The sequence below is a fragment of the Camelina sativa genome, chromosome 4 (genome assembly GCF_000633955.1).
Source record: "Camelina sativa cultivar DH55 chromosome 4, Cs, whole genome shotgun sequence".
Classification (NCBI taxonomy): domain Eukaryota; kingdom Viridiplantae; phylum Streptophyta; class Magnoliopsida; order Brassicales; family Brassicaceae; genus Camelina; species Camelina sativa.
The window spans coordinates 25,284,554-25,307,285 of NC_025688.1; the positions used below are offsets into that span (position 1 = coordinate 25,284,554).

General features: G+C 36.6%; 4 protein-coding genes across 4 annotated transcripts; 2 read left to right on the forward strand and 2 right to left on the reverse strand.

The window, feature by feature from the left end:
* On the forward strand, positions 76 to 1,831 carry LOC104782381 (probable adenylate kinase 6, chloroplastic). The gene is made up of 4 exons (XM_010507293.2): positions 76 to 501; positions 878 to 1,018; positions 1,137 to 1,412; positions 1,503 to 1,831. The coding sequence occupies exons 1-4, from the start codon at positions 103 to 105 to the stop codon at positions 1,638 to 1,640; spliced, it is 954 nt and encodes a 317-aa protein (XP_010505595.1). The 5' UTR covers positions 76 to 102; the 3' UTR covers positions 1,641 to 1,831.
* Positions 1,738 to 7,082, reverse strand: LOC104782380 (TBC1 domain family member 10B-like). The gene is made up of 18 exons (XM_010507292.1): positions 6,805 to 7,082; positions 6,439 to 6,508; positions 5,707 to 6,306; positions 5,385 to 5,564; positions 5,146 to 5,259; positions 4,981 to 5,039; positions 4,737 to 4,803; positions 4,574 to 4,625; positions 4,398 to 4,490; positions 4,177 to 4,260; positions 3,645 to 4,054; positions 3,491 to 3,552; positions 3,316 to 3,385; positions 3,076 to 3,156; positions 2,882 to 2,983; positions 2,429 to 2,553; positions 2,267 to 2,326; positions 1,738 to 2,079 (listed from the first exon to the last, which is right to left on the reverse strand). Exons 1-17 carry the CDS (start codon positions 6,861 to 6,863, stop codon positions 2,287 to 2,289), a joined length of 2,268 nt encoding a protein of 755 aa, XP_010505594.1. The 5' UTR covers positions 6,864 to 7,082; the 3' UTR covers positions 1,738 to 2,079; positions 2,267 to 2,286.
* On the forward strand, positions 11,028 to 12,692 carry LOC104782382 (CDP-diacylglycerol--glycerol-3-phosphate 3-phosphatidyltransferase 1, chloroplastic-like). The gene is made up of 6 exons (XM_010507294.2): positions 11,028 to 11,526; positions 11,662 to 11,759; positions 11,836 to 11,886; positions 11,988 to 12,101; positions 12,187 to 12,243; positions 12,339 to 12,692. Exons 1-6 carry the CDS (start codon positions 11,139 to 11,141, stop codon positions 12,534 to 12,536), a joined length of 906 nt encoding a protein of 301 aa, XP_010505596.1. The 5' UTR covers positions 11,028 to 11,138; the 3' UTR covers positions 12,537 to 12,692.
* LOC104784274 (glutathione S-transferase T3-like) lies at positions 20,728 to 21,589 on the reverse strand. The gene is made up of 2 exons (XM_010509323.1): positions 21,247 to 21,589; positions 20,728 to 21,107 (listed from the first exon to the last, which is right to left on the reverse strand). Exons 1-2 carry the CDS (start codon positions 21,587 to 21,589, stop codon positions 20,728 to 20,730), a joined length of 723 nt encoding a protein of 240 aa, XP_010507625.1.

The window sequence follows — 22,732 nt, forward strand, 5'->3', positions numbered from 1 at the left end:
AATTAATTAATCAAACCGGAAAAAGACAAGACACGTGTTCGTCACGAGCCAAAAGCAAAACAGTTCTTCTTCTTCTTCTTCGTCGTCGTCTTTGGTCCCTTGATGACACACTGGGGACGAATCTCGAATCGTAAGCATACGACAACAATCATGGCCGTATCTCACTGTCTATTTAGACCGGCAACGACGACGGTGAAGAATACTCTTTCTTCTTTCTTCATTAGGTCTCTTTCTTCTTCCTCCTCTTCTTCTTCTGGGCCTTCGCTGGACCCCAAAATCGATCTCGAGGAGGCTGCGGCACAGCTCGAGAAGTCTTCGTCTTCGTCTCCGTCTCCTTCTCCATACAAAGGCAGAAATTTCCACTGGGTGTTTCTTGGATGTCCCGGTGTTGGTAAAGGAACCTATGCGTCTCGTCTCTCTTCTCTCCTCGGCGTTCCTCATATTGCCACTGGTGATCTCGTTCGCGATGAGCTCTCCTCTTCTGGATTACTCTCTTCTCAGGTTAGGGTTCCTTATAGCTGTATCGTTCTGTTTCGTTTAAAATCATTCTCAATACAGAGATTCTGAATCTAGGCATAGAGAGATCAATAGATTCTAATGGTCCTGTGATTTTTAACTTTGATATTCGATGATATTTGTATAAGCCTAGCTGCATAAATCTTGGGTTGTGTCTGTTGAGAGACAGTGTTCAATCTCCCATCTCTGTTCTTACTTCCTCACTAAAGTCCCCTCTATTGCATATTTTGGGGTTATATACATCTCTTGTGTAGAACTAGAACAGGGGTTGACTCATTAAGTTTATTATATATGTTAAGAGACAATGTGTTCTTGTGAGGTGATTAGCATATATATAATTGTTGTTGCTGCATTGGTGTAGCTAAAGGAGCTTGTTAACCAAGGGAAATTGGTTCCTGACGAATTCATCATTAGTTTGTTATCAAAACGACTCGAAGCTGGCAAAGAGAAGGGTGAATCTGGTTACATTCTTGATGGTTTTCCACGAACTGTTACACAAGCGGTGAGACATTTTATTGCTAATTTGTAGATTTTGCGGCTAATAGAAATTTTTATGGTTGGTTGAAAAACTAACTTTGACATTCTCTCTGTTTTTTTTTTTTTTGTTTCTTGTCTTGTAGGAAATTCTGGAGGGAGTGACTAATATCGATCTGGTGATAAATTTGAAGCTTCGGGAAGAGGCATTGCTTGCGAAATGTCTCGGAAGAAGAATTTGCAGCGAGTGTGGTGCTAACTATAATGTTGCTTGCATTGATATCAAAGGTGAGAATGAAGATAGTCCCAGGATGTATATGCCTCCGCTTCTTCCTCCGCCAAACTGTGAATCAAAGCTTATAACCCGAGCTGATGACACCGAAGAAGTCGTCAAGGAAAGACTCCGAATTTACAACACAACGGTGATTTTTCTCCTTCTTCTTTCTACGTTCATGAGTCATATATACTCTGACAGATTCAATAAATGTTTACAAGTTTTTCATCTTTTGCAGACCCAACCTGTGGAGGAATTCTACAGGAAGCGTGGGAAGCTGCTGGAATTTGAATTACCCGGTGGAATCCCGGAGTCATGGTCAAAGCTTCTTAGAGCGTTACACCTTGAAAACGATAAACAGTCTGCAATAGCCTAATCTCTCATTTATCTCTCTCTATATTTTATGATTGAATCAACAACTTGTACTACATTCTTTGCTCGAGCAATCCCCTCGTGCATATATATGCCTAGGATAGTCAATAAAAGAGATACATGTCCCATTATGGTTGATTGATACATATATTATATAGTTGAAGTTTCTTTGTGGATTCTGCTCCACTATAGATAGTTGAAAACTCTTTGTCATACAAACAGAGGTTGACTTGCAATGCGTACCAAAGAAATTGTGTAATTCAATATATCTACTTTTTATGTCGAGAATCTAATGGGAAATTTGTATAACTATATACCTTACGGAGTGTCGCAGTGTCTTAGAGCTTTGTGTCATTTTCTTCTGCTATGCAGTTTATGTTTTGTCCTGTTGATGATGGCTTCTCGTCGTTAACTTGCTCCTTAGATTTTTCATGAGTGGTGTTCTGCAATCGCAGGTCAGAAAGGCCTTGTTAATGCCAGCACCAGATTCAGATGTAATAAGATATATTAACAATTGGTTTTGAAGACCACAACAAAAAGACCAAAGAAACTCCATATGTGAACATATACTAAACTCTTATCTTGACGCAGCCATATACAATTTTTGTATGAGAGAAAGAGGAAGACTACCTTGGTCATTGGATAAGGTTCTAGGGACTGACCATGACTGGCAAATCTTGCTTCAGTTGCCTGAAAAGTTTCAGAAAACAAATGGTGACGTAATGTATCCAATGGAAAATCTAGTTTTGTTTTCTACAACAAGTTTACATGATATATGCCACGGAAACAGACCGTGGTGAAGGATGTGCTTTAACTTGGCCAGATTGATACTGCAAAGTCGCCTCCAACATGGACTCTGCCATTACCGCCCTCTCCTCCATCTCAGCGAGCGCAGCAACAGCTTCCTCATACTTTTCCTACACCATTAGCATTATCATACTGAGAATAACTTCTTTTCCCCCTCAAATATGTGTATACTGAGTCAAAGAAAAGATAGCAAGATATATCCTCATAAAGTAAACATGTGACAAGGTATCATGCTAAAGAAGAACCATCAAGCTCGAAATTTCTAGAAGGAATCATTAGGCGTAACTATTTCTTTAGTAAGTAGAGAAGTCACTGGATAAATCAGACACTTACTTGACCACACACACACCAAAAATAGAGGGCAGCAGTTAAAACTCTTTGAAACAGATAAGGCAACACACTGTCATCAATACTTGTAGTTAATGCAAAATTTCTAACCTGAAGCGCTTCAGCAGCATTTCTCTGAGCTGCTGCATCCTGCTCAGCAAGTCTCCGTGTGTCTTCTGTTACTTTATGCTCTTGCTCCATTCGCATCAAGACCTTCACAAATTTCAAGTGGTCTTAGAATTACCATACACTCAATTGCAATAGAAGGGAGAACTTTGACAAGTAGACAAGTTGCAAGTGCAAACCTGTATCATAGCACCTTCTTGCTCCCTCTTATCAGAAACAATTCTTCGAAGCACTGTCACCTCTTGCTCTAACTGCTCAATCTACCCAAAATTTATGTTCAATAGCATTAAACAAGTCAGACTATTTAAAATAGAATGAACAAACATCTTCCTTATCCATGACAGCATAGATATGAAACAACTGAACGTACACCAAATGCTCAATTAGGAAACAGAGTTTCAAATCACACATGGGAATACCTTAGCATTCAGTTGACGCCGATTGTCTTGTTTGACCATCTCCAGGAGAGCTACCTCCAACTCTTCAGCTCTATAATAACATAGGTAGGTAACGATCGGGGGATAATGAGGAGATATATAAAAGTTCACGAGTGACTTCAATATCCAAATTCATATAAAAAGCTAAAAGATTAACCTTAGTACAGCTGATCTTTTCTCCTCAAGCAACTTGTAGAGTTCACGCTTCAACCAAAAAGCCTACAATAATTGTGGGCAACTGTTATTATTCTAAGTTGACATTGCAATTACTGGTGCTAACTCCAACAAAAAGAAAGGATGACACAAATTACCTGTCCTTGAAGATCTTGAAAACAATCTATCTCTCCATACCCAGTTAGGTTAATAAAGACTTCGTCTGCATTACTGGATCCTGATTCGGAGCGAGATAAACTCCTATTTGACAATGAGGCTTTGCTAGAATCCACTAAAACAGATTTTGGGTCTTGCTTAGGACTATGCAATTTGGTTGCAGGGTCTTTCGAATCCCTCCAAGCTTGAAGATCCTTTAATCTTTCCTCATATGCAGCTACCACAGCTGGTCTGTGTTTGCTTCTTAATTCCTGCAATCTACTTTCATGTACATTTTGGTAACCCATGGAAGCAGTTAAAACGAGCTGGCTGCTATCAAATGTTGAACCAGTCATTGATTGTAGCAAAGTAACAGCATCTCCAGTGTCCTTGGTTGTAACCAATGCAGGACCTGATATGGCAAATATAAGAAATTAAGAGCAATTCCATTGATTATTACTGTATGTTCATTGTTCAGAGAGTCCACAAAACATATCACTTAAATTATGTAGACACTTAGGTTCAACCGAGTACCATAAAACTCCATCAATGCGAGAGCTGTTCTGAAAAGCATAACACGATTTCCTTCAAATAGAAGCACATCCCACACTCTGAGAACTGTTATACCAAACAATATAATATTAGACTGACACACGGAATATTTAAAGATGGCAACTTTTTTACAGCAAAGAGAAACGTAAGATAATATTAACAATTTGCTTGAAAATAAAGTTTTCCAATTTCTAAAACCTGACCACTTTCCCATGGAAGCATATTAATGAAGATGGAAAGAAACCATGGCCCTGTAACACAAGCCACCTGCACTCCAAGATAATCTAGATGATGAACTGCGGAAAGACAGAAATCACAAAGAACATTAGCACCAACTGCAACTTTTGGTAAGATGAAACAAGACAATGAAAAAACTAACCCAATTTAGGGAATCTTTCTCGAATTAACTCCTCCAGAACTCGTTGGTCGACCTGATAAAAGATTTCATATACAGGAACAAACAAATAATGATGCTATCACTAATATGCTCAAAAAGATAGAAATGCAGTACAAAATACAAAAAAACAAATACTAATATTTACCTGGGACTCGATCATCTCTTCTGAATAATAATCATTAAAATAGTCATCAATGATGCCTATCAGCGACCTTCAAATCAGAAATGATATTTAGTTAACTTACACATTTGTTAATAAAAGAGGATTTGAGGAGTGAGCTAACAGTGGTTAATATTCAACCAAAGAAAATGAACTTCACACAGATCCAACGAAATGGGTTTTCATTGATAAACAATATTAGGAGTTAGATAGTAGTTTCCAAACATACCAAAAGGCATTCTCTTCGGGCATCAGAAGTAATAAAAGTGCAGCGAAGAAATTCATGGCCTGCACATGATTTATTGATACAAGATAACAAATAACTGAGAAGTTCATTTTTGTGAGCATATCACCATACTAAATACAGAAGTGACAGAATTTAATAACCGAATACCTGACAGTATCCAACAGAGGGATTATGCCTAGCATAGGCAGTTAGCAACCGCCGCAGAGCATTTCTAAAATCATCATCTAGGGCAGGATGACCTGGAAATGTGCGAGGTAAATCCTGTACTTGAAATAAGCAACCATTTGAGAAAATGACCAGGAATACGATCAATGGGAGTCCAGCACTGCATTACTAGTTTAGACTATGCTCGATATCAAGTATTGGAGTATAAGACAGTTGCTGACCTTTTCTATCTGTCCTTTCCATTTTTCCACAACAGCGAGGGGGTCTGTACTTGAACCTTTCTCATCTGCATGTTTCATGTGCTCCTGCTCTATGTCGTTTCCTAGACTATCAGCAGCTAGCAGATTTTGATAATAATTCTTGACTCGACGTTTCTTAACGCCCACAAATGCTTGCCAGAGCTGAATATTTGTATATATACTATCAGATTATTAAGCAGGAAATAAGTATATACTGTAATAAGAACTAAATACTAATAGTTGGAAAATGATAAACAAGAGAGACAAGAGAAGGAAATAATCCAGAATGACAAAGGTTTATTACCTCACCCCTCAGAGCCATAGGTGCACCGCCACGAACAAGGACTTCAAGTTCTTCTTTCCAGGGGCAAGCAAATACTAGGGAAGTTGCATCAGCAGCAGCCGACATGCTGGAGACACTTGTACCATCTGAAGAACCATCCTGAACTGGATCTGATCTCTCCACATCATAGAACTCGTCTTCAGAATCATTCTCAGTTACTCCCTTTGAATATTTGATCTCATCAGTTGAAAGTAAAGAATTAAATTTTCGAGCTTCTTGGTCACTATTTGAGGAATCATCCTTCATTTTGATACGGACACTCATCAAGTCCTCAATTGCTTGAAGGGATGGTCTGATCTCGGTCCATAACTGAACTTTCTTCTCTGCATTGGGAACTTCATCTTCCTCTCTCACATTTCCAGGAGTTAAATCACAACCTGGCTGTTCAGTATTCAAATCTTCTCTGTCGGTTCCCTTGTTTAAATCATCTTGTTTTTTCTTGTCACTCTCACTTGAATGTACATGCTTATTTTCAGACAATGCATTCACAGGTGACACGCCAGATTCTGCATGATCTTTCAGGAAATTGCTCCACCTGGTCGACCTCTCCTCTTCTTCCCCCTGCAGTTTATCAGCAACGAGCCCATCTATGGTTAAGGTAAAAGATCAAGTAAACGAGTGACAGCGACACTGCATATTTCAAGCATTTGATCAGGAACACTAAGTGAAATTCTAAGTTTAGTTCACTTGAACCTTGTAGATGTTAACATATTCTCGGTATTGTTGCACATGTTGAGGCCTCACAGAAAAACCATATGCATCCCTGTTTCATAAAACCAACCACATTTAACTTCCTCAGTACTAAAACAGCAAAAATCAACTTTTGAAGGGACAATTAATGTATGTTCATTCTAGTAACTAAAAGAGCAAATCAAGATCAAGTGTCATCAAATACTCAACTAGTGATCAGAAAGACAACACTTTGCTAAGCAAATCGAGAGCAGAGAGACTATAACGGAGAAACCGCAATTGGAAAAAAATTCCTCAAAAGTAGTAAAGTAGAAACAGAAACACAAAGAGCTAGACAATGTCGGAACATAAAAGCTCTAAAGGCGATACCTTCTGTGGTCGGATGCGAAAAGATGATTCACGGGCTTGGAAACGGCGTCGGCGATCATTATTCACTTAGTCGGACGGAGAACGAGATCTCTCCGAGTGAAGTTTGGTGAGAAAGTTGAAAAAAGGTTGCTGAGCGAAGAAGAAGAAGAAGAAGAAGATCCGATAGAGCAAGCAACACTACTTAATGGATCATCATTACACGCGACTGAAGTTGAAAAAGAAGAGAGGATGAAGTTACATTGTAGAGAGAGAGACAGCGACGAAGAAAAGGTCCGAGATTGTAGTATGTGAGGACGTTATTCCATACTTTAATTGTTTTCTTTACTTATCATCAATTCCCCGAAACTTTTGGCCTTCTTTGCAAATATACCTTAACCCTTTTAAAATCCAAGTCAGAAGAAGTCACCTCCCCGTCGTGTCTTCCCAATTGCTTTCTTTTATAACAAAAATCTCCTTTAACTGCTTCCAATATATGTTTTCCTGCAATTTCACATTGCAATCGTGTACTTTTTCAGATAAAGTTAGGTTCTGCGTTTTTGGATCCAGTTGCAATAGACTTGTCTTTCTTGAAGTAAAAGACCTCTTTGACGGTAATATAATTCACTTCGCAGAATATGTCATTAACTATATATGATACATTTGTAGATTACTCTTATGTCAGCAGTAATAGAATGGGCTGCATCTCAAAATGGAACGCTTTTAGAGGTAAGTTAAAATCACCAAACATCCATCTCTGATATGATGATAGTGGTGCCTGAGAGCTTTCATATCTTCAAAGGACAAAAAGAAACATTTCATTGTTGTGATGATCCTAATCGATTATCTTACTACAAGGCAAAAGCTTAGCTACTTAAAATACAAATTCATAAAAAAGGCTTCCTATTAATTAGCAGTACTAAACTAGAGAGAGAGAGACCAGTCTCTTATATAACGAAACCGACTAATAGAGCACATCATCATAACCAATACACTAGGATCATTGATCAATCTCGCCAGATGAGCTTCGGAAAACAAAACCCATCGATCATAACCAATTCTTTATCGGAAAACTTAAAAACTGGTTGGCCCTCAGAAGCGGGATACGCCAGAACTTTCACGTTCTTCTCTGAGAAATCGTCATTCGGCACGATCTGAACATAGACAGGGATGATAGCACCTTTCGTCTTAGGAGGCAAGTTAGCAGCTGGATTCCCTTCATGATCTAATCGCCAAATTTGTAGGATTCAGAAACGGGATTTTTGGTAGCTTGTTCCAAACTGATTTCTTAACTTCCGCTGAGAATGACATCTTCTACAAAATCCAAACAAACAATCTTTAAATGAGGGCGTGTTCTCAGAGAAGACTAGCTACAAGAAGCAAGCAGGTAGGTACGAACGAAGCCTAGCTACAAGGAAGATAAAATCATGTGGGTAAAAAAATTGAATACTCTGACCTTAAGATCGGAAGGAAGTGAAGAAGTAGTATCCTCTTCTTCAAAATATAAGAAGGTATCCTCTTCTTCAAGAGCATTAGCTCGTGCTCTTAAGCGCCTTTTAAAAGCTCGATTCTCTGAATCAATCCTCTTCCACTCTCTCTCCATCTCCTCCTGGGTTCTCTCCTTTCCTTCATCCTCAACGACGGCATGCTGAGCGTATGAAACCAGCTTATATCTGATTTCTCCTCTTGCCCACCTTGAACGACCTTCTTCTTGTTGCTTCGCTGACTCCGAGGTACCACCAAGATTCTCCGCCTTGGTTGGTTCAGAGTCTTGGGATTTGTTGAAAAGGAGACGGAAAGGGTTTGGTTAGACCTTGGCGGCGAGCTTGAGAAAGTAGTAGATGCTTCAGAGCTGCCATTGTTCTTCTCACTTCTTCACTCTTCACTCTTCACTCTCCACTCTTCCACTCTAGGGTTTGAGAAATGTGATATTTTGGGGGCTTTCAGAGGATTTCTGATTTTTTTTTTTTACCTTAAAAGCTTTTTCTATAAATATTGCAAAACTTTAGGGACCAAAGATGTATAATATGGGGATAGAAAAAACGCGCTGCCTATTCACAATTCAGACCCAATTCTCTTGTTATCTCACGAAAATGGAACTTTACTTTAGTAAATTTAACATTCTTACAATGGAGACGAAGAAAAAAGGTCCGAGATTGTAGTATGTGAGGACGTTATTATATTCTTTAACTATTTGCTTTACTTATTATCAATTCCCCCGAAACTTTTGGCCTTCTTTGCAAATATACCTTAACCCTTTTAAAAATCCAAGTCAGAGAAGTCACCGTCGTCTCTTCCCAATTACACTTTTCGTTATAACCAAATCTGTGCTTAGGTTCGTTCATAGCGAATTAAAAAGAAAATGACCTTTGTTATTAAAATAAAAATAAAAATAATATATATATATATAGATGGTTATCCATGAAATACATAGATATGTATTTTTAATTGTTTATATATTTATATTATTTTATAACTATGATAAAATCATATATATGTAAATTATTTGATTGTTTGATATATTGAGTATAATTTACATTAAATTCTATAAAAATATAAATTGTAGGTGTTTTTGTTTATATATGGCAGTAAATTAGTCAGTTTTTAATTATTTGAAATGTTGAATATATATTAATAAAAAATAAGCAAAACATATGTAAAATATAAACAAAACATATGTAACATATGAACAAAATATAAGTAAAATATTTGTAAGTATGTGTTTTTATAACACATAAAATAGACTTTTATTGTCATATTAACATTTTGTTAGTTCATTAATAATATTCTTTCGTATAAAATTTTAATACAAGTTTTCAACTTTCATTTGTTTTTCCATTTTACTTTCAAATATCTAATACGTTATATAATATTCTATTAATACAAATAAAAAATTAAGAAATACTCTATTTTTCTAAGCATTCCTAACTGGGATTGCGATTGGAATTACGATCATCTTCTTCTGTCTCTTGCTTTGGTCAATCAGAAGGTTGTCTAATCGGTCGGATGTGGATGTTGAAGCTGGTGCTTCTGAGTTAGCCACTGCTTCTGAGGAGGAAGACGAAGAGTTAACCACTGCTTTTGAGGACGAAGACGAAAACAACGCATCTACGAAGGCTCTCTTCGGATCTTCACGGGATCATTCTGAAGACGAAGAACTCTAAGTTCTTACTATCCCATTTTCTCTTGTTCCAATCTTTCCCCAAGACTTTCCATTCCCATACAATAGGGAATGTGGGATTTGTTTTGAGGAATTCGTCCCCGACGGTGATCCTCTAGCCAGCATGCGTTTCATCTCGCGTGTCTGAGCAGCTGCGATTTGGTTAGCAGATGTCCCTTATATATGTAGATGTGTATTGTAGTTATAAATTAACTCCCTTAAGACATTTATTGCATTGTCTTACAAGCATTGTTTTTTTCGCTGGAGTTACTAAGTTAAATCAATATATTTTATTTTGACATACGAAATAATGAGTTAAACTAACACTTAGTTAACTTTAAAATATTACTATTAAGTTAAATTTAGGGAGTGTTAATGGATTATAACTTATATAAAATTTTGATGACTTTAATAAAATCATAGAAAGTGAATAAGTGAAAGATTTTGAATAATTGTTAGAGAGTTTTTTTTTTTTTTTTTGGTCACCGTTAAAGAGTTTTCTATAATGTTGGAAAATATTTTTCTACAATCTTATAAAATCCAATAACAACAAATTTATTTAGATTTCAAGTGAACTTTTAGAAATTACAAAACTAATAATACCAAAAAGTTTAACACATTCTACATAACATTTAAAGTTAATAAAACTCTATAAATCAAAAACCAATAACATTCGCTAAACAGTTAACTGAAAGAATAAATTTGGAATAACGAAGGAAACTGTTAGAATTATAAAATAGACAGAAAAAAAGAAAAAGAAAAAAAAAACATATCGGACGAAGAAAAGGTCCGAGATTGTAGTATGTGAGGACGTTATTACATACTTTAATTGTTTGCTTTACTTACCATATATTCCCCGAAACTTTTGGCCTCCTTTGCAAATATACTTTCAACTTAATCTAATATGGGCTTAATTCAACTAAAGCCCACTTATTTAGTGTTGGATTAAAAAAAGTCACTTTTTACCCTTTTTGAGTCCACCTCGTCACACCGTCTTCCCAATTTCTTCGAACTCCATACATAACCTCTAGTTTAAAAGCTTTTACACTGAAAAGTCAGTTTTGCCCTTTTAAATCAAAGTCAGAAGTCACTGTGTTCTGTCTCTTCCCCCAATTGCTTCGAATTTGCAAAGTACCCCTAAAACAAATCTCACTTGATCTTTTCGTCTTCGATTGATCCAATTAGAAAGCTCTTCCCCATGCTCAGATCAGGTCTCGCTTCGTTAATCGTCGATGTCAATTTACGCCGCACGTTACGTCCAAACCCAACCTTTTCTTTTCCGGCTCATATTCTTCTTAGCCGTTCCTCCTCACGCCGCTGTATTATCTCCTCCTCCTCCCCTACATCTCTGAGGTTTCCGATTCATAGATGTCGCCACCACCGCCTTTCCTCCTTTTCTTTATCCTCTTCGTCGGAGCAAGGCAGACCAACAACTTCCTCTTCCAGAAACAGTTTCACTGGTCACGGTCAGCTTGATGATGGTGACGACGACTACAATTCTCCGCATCAGTCATCTTCCAAAGTTCTTACATTGCCCACCATGTTAACACTTGGTCGTGTCGCCGCCGTTCCAATCCTCGTCGCAAGTATGTTTTCGTTAACTGCAATTTTGTTTTGGATTCGAAATTATGATCCTTTCTCTGGCTCTGTATAATCATTAGACACAGATACGTTTTTGTTTTGTAATTGACAAAATTGTTCATTTCTTTTGTTGGATGTAGCGTTTTACTGTGATAGTTGGTGGGGCACAACTGCTACAACAAGCATTTTCATTGCAGCAGCCATTACAGACTGGCTTGACGGCTATCTTGCCCGCAAGGTACTTTCTTTCTTTATACCATTCTTCGATACGTTTTACATTGCATTCTTTAACGGTCAGATTGTGTACTTTTTAGATGAAGTTAGGTTCTGCGTTTGGTGCCTTTTTGGATCCAGTTGCTGATAAGGTGTGTAGACTTGTCTTTCTTTTTGATTGTAGTGGAAAAAGAGATGTATATAGGACTAGATATACATATCTCTGATTTGTGTATGTCTTGGTTTTTTTCAGCTTATGGTCGCAGCTACATTGATCTTACTGTGTACAAAACCTATTGACGTTGCTGTATTAGGACCAGTTCCTTGGTTATTGACGGTACCTTCTATTGCAATCATTGGTAGAGAGGTAAGATTTGTAGCAAAAATTGATTGTGATTTCTTAATATCATTCACTTGCAGAATCTGTCATTAACTATATGATACATTTGTAGATCACTATGTCAGCAGTGAGAGAATGGGCTGCATCTCAAAATGGAAAGCTTTTAGAGGTAAGTTAAATCACCAACATCCATCTCTGAAGAGCCTTCTTTTAGTTTTCGTTCTCACTGAATCATGACATAGCATTGATTACTGATGCTCGCAGGCCGTTGCTGTAAATAACTTGGGCAAGTGGAAAACCGCCACTCAGATGACAGCACTAACTATACTCCTTGCAAGCCGGGATAGCAATGTTGGATGGCTCGTAGCTTCAGGTGCTGGATTGCTTTATGTATCAGCAGGACTATCGGTTTTGTCTTTAGTAGTTTATATAAGAAAGATATGGAAACTACTACTGAAGTAGTTGTAATTTGTCCATTCTCTTGTCGCACTTGCTCATGGAAGTTGTTGTTATGAATTGACAGTTTTTTTAGGTAATTAACAAGTGTTCATATATAACTCTACACTACATTCGATACATGTTGTAGTAGATAAGCATATGTTGAAATGAAGTTCCTCAGGTCTCATTACAAAAAGTTTTGTCATTCTAATTAATCAAGCCAAAGGTGAAACGATGGATCTAAACAAATCTAGAAAAAAGTTTCACAGCTGGCAAAGACCATGTTTCAAGTGCTATTTTGATTATTTCTATGAACATGGTGAACTTATATACGTAGGAGTTCCTCTTATAGACTATGTATGTGGCTGTATTATCAAAGTGGCTGCCAAATATTTGTTTACAAGGTACTGCATTTTCCTTTCCTTTTTAACCATATACTATGTTAAGGTTTGAGCCAAGGTTTGAGCCACCACTGATACACAGAGTTTTAAACCCTATTTTCCTACTACAAGTGCACATCAAAGAAGTAGTATTTAGGGGTCGAATCCCACGAAGACCAAGTTTTACTCTAAGGTTCTATTGGTTCAATTTCAAGCTAAGACAATTCAAAGTTGGTTTTTGGTAACAATTAAGCGATTAAAAACGGTATAAAAAGGCAATAAACAAAACACTAGATCAGGGGTGATTCTCGGGAATTTCAGAGATGGCAACTAAACAACTATTCAGGGCATAGGTTAAGTACCAGTCTAGAACTCAAACATAAATATAAACTGATCCACTGTCGTGGCATCAATAACTCTATCTGATCGATTCTGTGCGGAAACGCGGAGCACGTGCTCAGACATCCGGAGCACATGCTCGGCGGTCCATAAACCCTAAACTGTCGTTTGAGCCCAGAATCGCAGACAAGCATTAAAGAACAGGAATGATAAGTTCACAAATCACCTACACATCAACTTTCGCAGGTCTAGGATAATTTGCCCACTAATGTCTTTTCTAGCAACCTATTACACTTTTGATGAATAGATAAACCTAGAATCATAGATTGGGTGATCAAATCAACCTAAGCATTAAGTCTAACAATAGTGAAGACAATCGATTATATAAAGCCCTATTTGTGTTCTGTTGCTAACCCATGAAACCCCTTTTGAAACCCCTAATCTAGCAAAGAAAACTACTCAGACATAGAGAAATGAATCATAGCAAAAGATGAGAAATTCAATGACATAAAAATAAAAAGGGTTCAGAGAATGCTTCACAAGGTAGCCGCTCTTCTTCCTCTCACAAAAACGTCGCTAAAAAAAACAAAAGAAAAGTGTATATTCTCTCCTAAAAACCCTAGGTTAAATAGCATACAAGTGGAGAAAAATAAGAAAAGAATCCAAATTCAAAATCTCCTATTAAAACACTATCTCCTCCCTCTTTCTCTCACAAAAGATCGCCTAAAATAAGGGGAATTAGGCAGGGAATCGGCGCCTAGATGCTTGCCACGTGTCGTCATGAAACCGTAAAGTTGGGAGCATGTGCTCGGAAATCGGGAGCATGTGCTCCTGGGTCTAAAATCAGCTTCTCTACTCCAATTCAACTCCTTTCTGCTCCGATTGCTCCTGCTGTTCCAATCCTTGCTTTTAGCTTCCTAGCCTCTTATTATAACCTGAAAAGGACTCAAACAACTACAAAACTATCAAATAAACGGGGTCAAAGTGAGTCAAAACCGTAACATATCAACCACCATTAGTGAACTTGACAACATAAAAGTCATAAGCAATAAAAGTCATATTTTTACTATTATCATACCACAATCCAAAGAGAAGCAAATCTCTTTTCAACATGCCAGATAGTAGTCTATGGACATTCAATAATCAAGACCTAGTAGCTAACAAAACTACAAAAGCTGCAACAGTTGTGGTAAACAAAGATGTTTGGAATCTGCAAATCAATTCGTCTCAACGTATTGGAAATCCAAGACTCTGGAATTAGGTGCTGAAATCCAAATCCTCATCCCTGGGGCAGAATCCACATGTCGAAGCGGAAAAAAGTTCTCAATGAAGGGAGAGATGACTCGAACACCGAAAGAGATGCAACGGACCAAACCTGTGTGAGGACAGTACTTGAACAAGCGGTTCACGTTGTCATGGAATTAAACACCACTTCTCTTGGAAACCGCCACAGGCCTGCACCACATCCTCCACATTCTAGGGAAAGATCCCAAGAAAACAAACGTATACATTACGTCTTGCTCCATGTTTCTTCTTTTGCATCCATGCTCCATATCGTTAGTTACCAGTAATAAGGTGGAGTATTTGCTATGGCTATGGCAAGACGGTTTTGAAGGTTCACAAGCTGGCCTGGCTCCACAAGTGTAGGTGGTGGTCGAACATTGCGAAACTCTTCAGTGTGAAGATCCAAATCTAGATTCTTTACAAATATTATAGACAAATTCACTTATACAAATTCATAAATTTATGAAATAATATCAATTCTCGTATTTTGATAGTCTATCAAACTATTAAAGTGTAAATGATGTATATCTAGAAATTGAATATTTTTTTAAAAAAAAATAGCTATTATTATGACATGTTATAGAATATTTTATATCATTATAGTTTGAAATTACAACATAACAATTGTTTTACAGATATAAGCTTTAAGAGAAGCATACATTATTATACTTGTATATATATATATATATATATAAATATTCTTCAAATGAAATGAATTTATTTTGTATCATAAATCCTTCCCCTTTTAATATGAATTGAAAGATATGAATTTTACTGATCAATAATAATAATGGCAGTTTTTTTGTACAAAAACCTGAATTTAATTATCAACTTCTATATTGAATTATCAATTTTTTTGTACAAAGTCCCATATTTGACTATCATAAGATCTTTTCTTGTAAGTGGTATCTTTATAAGTTTTTCCTTGACTCGTTTTGGCATGAATTAGATTGCTGAATGAAGAAGATTATAAAAAATTGAAGATCTAAAAAATTAACTAATTCACAATTATATATATATATATATATATGTGTGTGTGTGTGTGTGTGTGTAAATTTACATATTATTAATTTACGATATTATTAAGAACATAATTTGCATGAGATTTCAAAAAAATTATTATCTTATTATCTTATCGAATTTTGTTATTTTTTACACTGGCCAGACTTTGGACTAGCAAAATTTATTAATTTGTAGTATTTATTAATTTATATAGTATTAATTTATAGAGATTATACTGTATATATATACACATATATACATATGCTAATATAAATAATAAATATTTATCTACTATAAATATTAATTTATAGTGATTATAAGGTGTGTAGACTTGTCTTTATTATAGTGGAAAAAGAGATATATGTAGACTAGATACACATATCTCTGATTTATATGTATGTCTTGGTTTTTTCAGCTTATGGTCGCAGCTACATTGATCTTACTGTGTACAAAACCTATTGACGTTGCTGTATTAGGACCAGTTCCTTTGTTATTGACGGTACCTTCTATTGCAATCATTGGTAGAGAGGTCAGATATGTAGCAAAAATTGATTGTGATTTCCTAATATCATTCACTTGCAGAACATGTCATTAACTATATGATACATTTGTAGATTACTATGTCAGCAGTAAGAGAATGGGCTGCATCTCAAAATGGAAAGCTTTTAAAGGTAAGTTAAATCATTAACATCTATCTCTGATATGATAGTGCCTAAGAGCGTTCTCTCTCTTTTTGATAGTGCAAGGGTAAAGGTAAGCACTAGTATTGAAACTTATAAAACAAAACCTCGTCACTCAACATATATTTACTTTTTTTCTTTGAAATAGCTCAACAAGGTATTTTGAATCTTTCTGGTTCCCTCTCTCTTCTCCAAACAGAGTTCTAATATGTTGCCGTTGTTTCAGGAAACCCTGTTTTTAGCCAAGGAAGCTACATAAATCGCTATTCGGTCTCTAGCTGAAGATATAGATTGCTGCAAGCACTGGGACAAGCTCTATGAGAAGAATCTAGAAGCTAGCTAGTGTTGTTCTTCTTAGAAAAGCTTGCAGACGAATGGAAGGATCATTCCCTCAAACTATCATCATCACCGAGTGATGCTCTCACTCTCAATCGAACTGTGAAGAGCTTCAGGCTAAAAGTAATGCCCCTTACTCATCCAAGCTATACCTTATTTCACCCTCCATTTATTTGTAATACCATCTCTGACCTAACCTGTGTGATGTTCTTAGAACGAAAAAGCTATCAATGAAGGACGAGCGAATGTTTCTCTTCACGAAGAAGCTGACGAGTCCTGCAAAGTGATCATCGGAAGACGTTCCCGTGTAAGTGGCTTCCTCAAAGACGCATCCATTACTCTGACCTCATCTTTTACTTTGTTCTTCATATCTTATCTTTGTAATGTGAGAGTTTTGGGAGTTTGATCAATCCATTTTGTCTGTGTTCTTGGATATGCAATAAAAGTCATATTTTTACTATCTAAAAGCTTATCAAACCACAATCCAAAGAGAAGCAAATCTCTGTTTCAACATGCCAGACAGTAGTCTATGGACATTCAATAATCAAGACCTAGTAGCTAACAAAACTACAAAAGCTGCAACAGTTGTGGTAAACAAGATGTTTGGAATCTGCAAATCAATTCGTCTCAACGTTTTGGAAATCCAAGACTCTGGAATTATGTGCTGAAATCCAAATGTCCTCATCCCTGGGGCAGAATCCACATGTCAAAGCGGGAAAAAGTTCTCAGTGAAGGGAGAGATGACTCGAACACCGGAAGAGATGCAACGGACCAAACTTGTGTGAGGATAGTACTTGAACAAGCGGTTCAAGTTGTCATGGAAGTAAAGAGTACCTCTCTTGGAAACCGTCAGAGGCCTGCACCACATCCTCCACAGTCTAGGGTAAAGATCCCTAGAAAACAAACGAATACAGTACGTCTTGCTCCATGTTTCTTCTTCTGCATCCATGCTCCATATCGTTAGCTCCCAGTAATAAGGTGGAGCATTTGCTATGGCTATAGCTAGACAGTCTTGAAGGTTCACTAGCTGGCCTGGCTCCGCGAGTGTAGGTGGTGATGGAACATCGCGAAACTCCTCAGTGTGAAGATCCAAAGCTAGTATCTTGTAATCAGGATTGTTTCGTATCCAATAGGTAGCACTAAGATCGTAGTGTAACCAATAGATGGAACCGTTGACACATGCAGACTTCCTTCTAGCTTCCACATAGTAAGGAGGAGAACTCGGCAGTTTCCGCCATTCCCCAATGTTGATATCAAGAATCTCAGATTGTTTAGTATCAAAGAACATCCTCACTAGTATCAAAAAATTCACATATTATTTGTTAAATGCATAATTATCATGTTAAACAAGTTATCATAATTGACGAAAGTGTTCACAAAATAAATAAGTAAAAACATATAACCTGATTATCTATTCAGTTAGCATGATAACAAATTATATATCAATAAGTTTACATATATATCGGTGTTACATCCTATTATATCATATTATATATGATACATAAGTTCGATCCACCTGGATTTCCCCAAACACGGGTTCCATACCCCAAGCTTGTTATTTTGATATTTTCCTTGGTTCGTAACAACAGTAAACCGTCGCAGTAAAACATATCAGATATAACGCTTTGATTTAAGTTAGGATAGCTGATACCACCATGTAATCTTCTGAATACATGTACGATAATATCTCCATCCAAATCAGGGTTCAATAAATAAATCCATAAAAACACCGTTGCGATCACTTCCCTTGCTGGTTTGTGGAAGCGTTGTTTTATGAATCCTCGATCATTGAATAAAGCGTTCCACAGTTTGCAAGTAAATCGCAACTAAGAGCATAATTATGGGCAGGATGTTATAAGGGGGAGTTCTTAATTTTTTTATGAATTAATTCTGTATTGTTTTGAATATAAGAACTTATGATTTTTAGATAAAATTTTCTCTTTCATTGGTAGGTTTTAATTTTGGGTCTCTTATTTTTGAAAATATTGTTTTTTTAAATTTAAAAATTTTAAATAGAATAGAAGTGGTATAAATGTGTAAACATTTAAGATTTTATAAAATTAAAAAATATTGCATTTTAATTATTTTTTAAACATACAAAACATAATAAAAACATTAATACATATTACAATAGAAGTACAATTCATAAAAAGAGAGAATGATTTATTTTAATAATGATTTGCTCCAAATTTTGCCCAAATATTCTCAACCAAATCATCTTGCAAGCATTTATTTTTTTCTCGATCACGAACATCCTATCGATTCTTGAGCATAGTAGCGACACATGAAAGCCTGGGTGTTGGAAGCGTGTAGTCAACTTCTGAAGCTCTACTTGACTCCATTTGTGCGAATTCAGTTTCATCAAACAGAGTGTACCCATCTTGTTCGTCCTCTACTATCATATTGTGCAGTATGATACACACTCTCATTATTTTTCCAATTTTTACCTTATCCCAAATAAGAGTCGGGTTTTTGACTATGGCAAATCGAGCCTGCAAAACTCCAAAAGCACGCTCTACATCTTTACGCACAACTTTTTGTTGTCTCGCAAATAAAGCGGCTTTTGGAGTTTGTGGCAGTGGAATAGAATGGATAAAAGTAGACCATTTTGGATAAATACCATCTGTCAGATAGTAAGCCAATTTATACTCATGTCCGTTGACACTATATTTAGCTTTAGGAGCTCGACCATGCAAAATATCATCAAAGACTGGAGATCAATCAAGAATATTGATATCGTTTAATGTACCTGGTAGTCCAAAGAAAGCATGGCAGATCCAGAGATCATACGAAGCCACCGCCTCTAAAACGATTGTGGGCTATCCAAATCCGCGGGTGTATTGACCTTTATATGCGGTGGGACAATTCTTCCACTCCCAATGCATACAATCGATGCTTCCTATCATGCCGGGAAATCCGCGAAACTCGCCAATGTCGATTAGTCTTTGAAGATCTGCTGGTGTGGGTCTTCTCAAGTACTCATCTCCAAATAAATTTACGACTGAATCTGTAAAATTGTCCAAGCATGATAGCGCCACGCTTTCAGAAAGTCGGAGGTATTCGTCAAACGCATCAGCTGCAGAACCATATGCCATCATACGAATTGTTGTTGTACACTTTTACAATGTAGACAGACTCAACCTTCCGGTAGCATCTCTTCTTTGTTGAAAATAGGGAACTTCATTTGCGAGCTTATCCACAATATGAATGAATAATGGCTTGTTCATTCTAAAACGGCGACGAAAAATGTTGGGAGGGTAAATAACATCCTCACTGAAATAATCATTCCACAAGTGGTCATGACCGACTTCTCGATTTCTTTCAATGTGAATTCGCTTTTTTCTTGGTTTAGGTGGTGGTTGACTTTGGATTGGTGGAGTAAGAAGATTTTTCCATACATGATTGGTGATTTGATCGCATGTTTGATTAAAACATTCATCAAGTATGTCATCAACATCATTATGGGAAGAAGAAGCCATATTTAGAGATTTTGGAAATATAGAAAAGGAGTTTTGGTGTTTAAAATTTAGAAAAGGACTTGTGTATTTGATCGGTTTGGTGTGTAGATTTTGTGTGCTACCTTTGGACATTATATAGAAGAAATTGTGGTGTAGAAAACTTAAAATTTGTGGTTTAAAATGATAAAAGAACATGTGTAGTAGAAGTACAAAAATACAAGAGAAAATGTGTGGTAGAAGTACAAAAATACAATAGTACTTATAAAAATATGTGGTCAAAGTACAACATTATACAAAAGTGAATATGTACTTCTAAAATTATGTGGTAGAAGTACAATGCTACAATAGTGAAACCATTTGCTTCTAGCTTCTTTTGGTGTCACGGGTTTAGAATTTGCTCCTTGATCGGCCTGCGTTATAAACTGAAACACACTGAAACAAGAAACAATTCGATGACACTAAAACAAGAAACACACTGAAAAAAGAAACAATTCGATTATACTAAAACAAGAAACACACTGAAACAAGAAACAATTCGATTACACTAAAACAAGAAACACACTGAAACAAGAAACAATTGGATTACATAAACTTGGATTACACAAGCTTGTCCGATTACACAGCCACAAGCTAGTCCGATTACAAAAAACACAAGCTTGTCCGATTACAAAAAACACAAGCTTGTCCGATTACAACCGAATACTTAGAACACTAAAAACACAAACATACTTCGGATTCAACCTGATGACATCATGTCATCAATTAGCTTCTCCTTAAGAGTTTTTTCTGATTCAGTTAGTGAATCCTTTTTAGCAATCAGATTTTCAAGCATCACATGCTTGATATGCTCTTTCTTCATAGCGAACTCTTTCTCTTTCAATTCAAAGTCCTTCTGCTTCATCTCATACATCTTCGAAACTCGATCCAACTGAAACTCCAAGTAAGCTTTCCCATCTTCCTCCACATCAATCGGTTTGGTGTTAGAGCTTTTTTTGGACTTCCCCTTGGCAGCCTTAACACCATTAGGACGGGGCAATGATTCATCCACATCAATCGGATGGTGTGCTTCCTGGTCAGACCCCTCAATACTCGCTCTTACCCTTTTCACTCCATTACCTTTAATATATGTGGAGGCACACCATTTTTTTATCGTATCTTAAGACAAGCCATGCATGCTCCAAGGTAAACCTATGTCCATGATCCAAGGTAAACCTATGTCCATGATCATTAAAGCCATGCATGCTCCAAGGTAAACTTAAGACAAGCCATGCATGCTCCAAGGTAAACCTATGCTCCAAGGTAAACCTATGTCCATGATCATTAAAGTATATCTTATGTGCTAACTTCATCACATCATCTTCATACTGTCCACTAGACTTCTCCCTAGTCGCAGCCTTAAAACATCCAGCGAACTTGCACACCAAGTCGTTTATCCTCCCCCACCTCTGCTTACTGTGACTCGCCTCTCTCTTTGGCCGACCAACAACATTCGGACATGATGCAAAGTATTTCGCAATCCTCCCCCAAAAGGATGCAAGTCTTTGCTGGTTGGAAGTAATCGGATCCTTGCTAGTGTTGAGCCAAGCGCTGACCAACATGGTATCATTTGTTGGTAACCATGCTTGCCTTGACTTGCGGTTTTCTTGTGGGGATGCAGGTGAAGATGGAGCTTCAGAACATGGACTTAGAGAAGGAGAGTAATCGAGGTTTTGGGTATCAAGTTGACTTTGTAGTAGATTCAAATAGCTAGAGGTGGGAAGATATGGATTCATGTATTGTTTTGATCCATATTGCTAAAGGGAGAAGGAGATGTGTTTGTTTGTGTTTATCGAAAAACAAGAGATTGCTACAGCAAGAAGGACTTGTGTTTTGTTTGTGTTAATCGAAAAGCAAGAGATTGCTAAAGCAAGAAGGACTTGTGTTTTGTTTGTTTGTGTTTGAATTTATAAGGTTTAGTTTACATTTATGTTGGTTTAAATTTTGAAATTAAGTGTTTACCTAAACTACAACAACCACACATTAAAAATCTTCACAACCAACTAACACATCAATGACTGACTAGACTATTACCAACACTAGCAAGTACTAAACCTATTTATCACAACCAACAAACAAAAGCTATAACATCAAAGACTACACTAATACCTACACTAGCAAGTACTAAATCTATTTATCACAACCAACAAACAAAACTTTAACTAACACCAAATAAATGCAAAAAAGTTGAGGACGATGATTACCTTCCTTCATGGCCGAAGAGATATGCACATTCTATACTCATCAATGCATCAATCCATGTTTGTCCATTTAACCTCAAAACAAAAGACAGATCCGCGGTTAATGAAGCCCAAATTCAAAATAAAATTAATCATTCATGAACAAGCTAAATCGAACAAGAACAAGGTACTCTAAAATTATACAATCATGTGTCAAGAACATAAACATTTACTAAATCATCATTAGCTACCACAAATAACGACATCAAAAACAACTAATAACAACACAAAACAATCATGTGTCAAGAACCGAAACAATTACATATCCATCTCCAGACATTATCTAAACTTAACCAAAATGGATCATCATTAGCTTACACAAATAACAACACCAAAAACAACAAATAGCTTATGTTGAATCAAGTTAGTAACTTTAATCAGCATTTTGCGATACATTCATGGCCAAATCTTTTCAAATTCATCATAACCGGAGTTAAAAAGTACTCATCTGCTAAAGTAAGGATC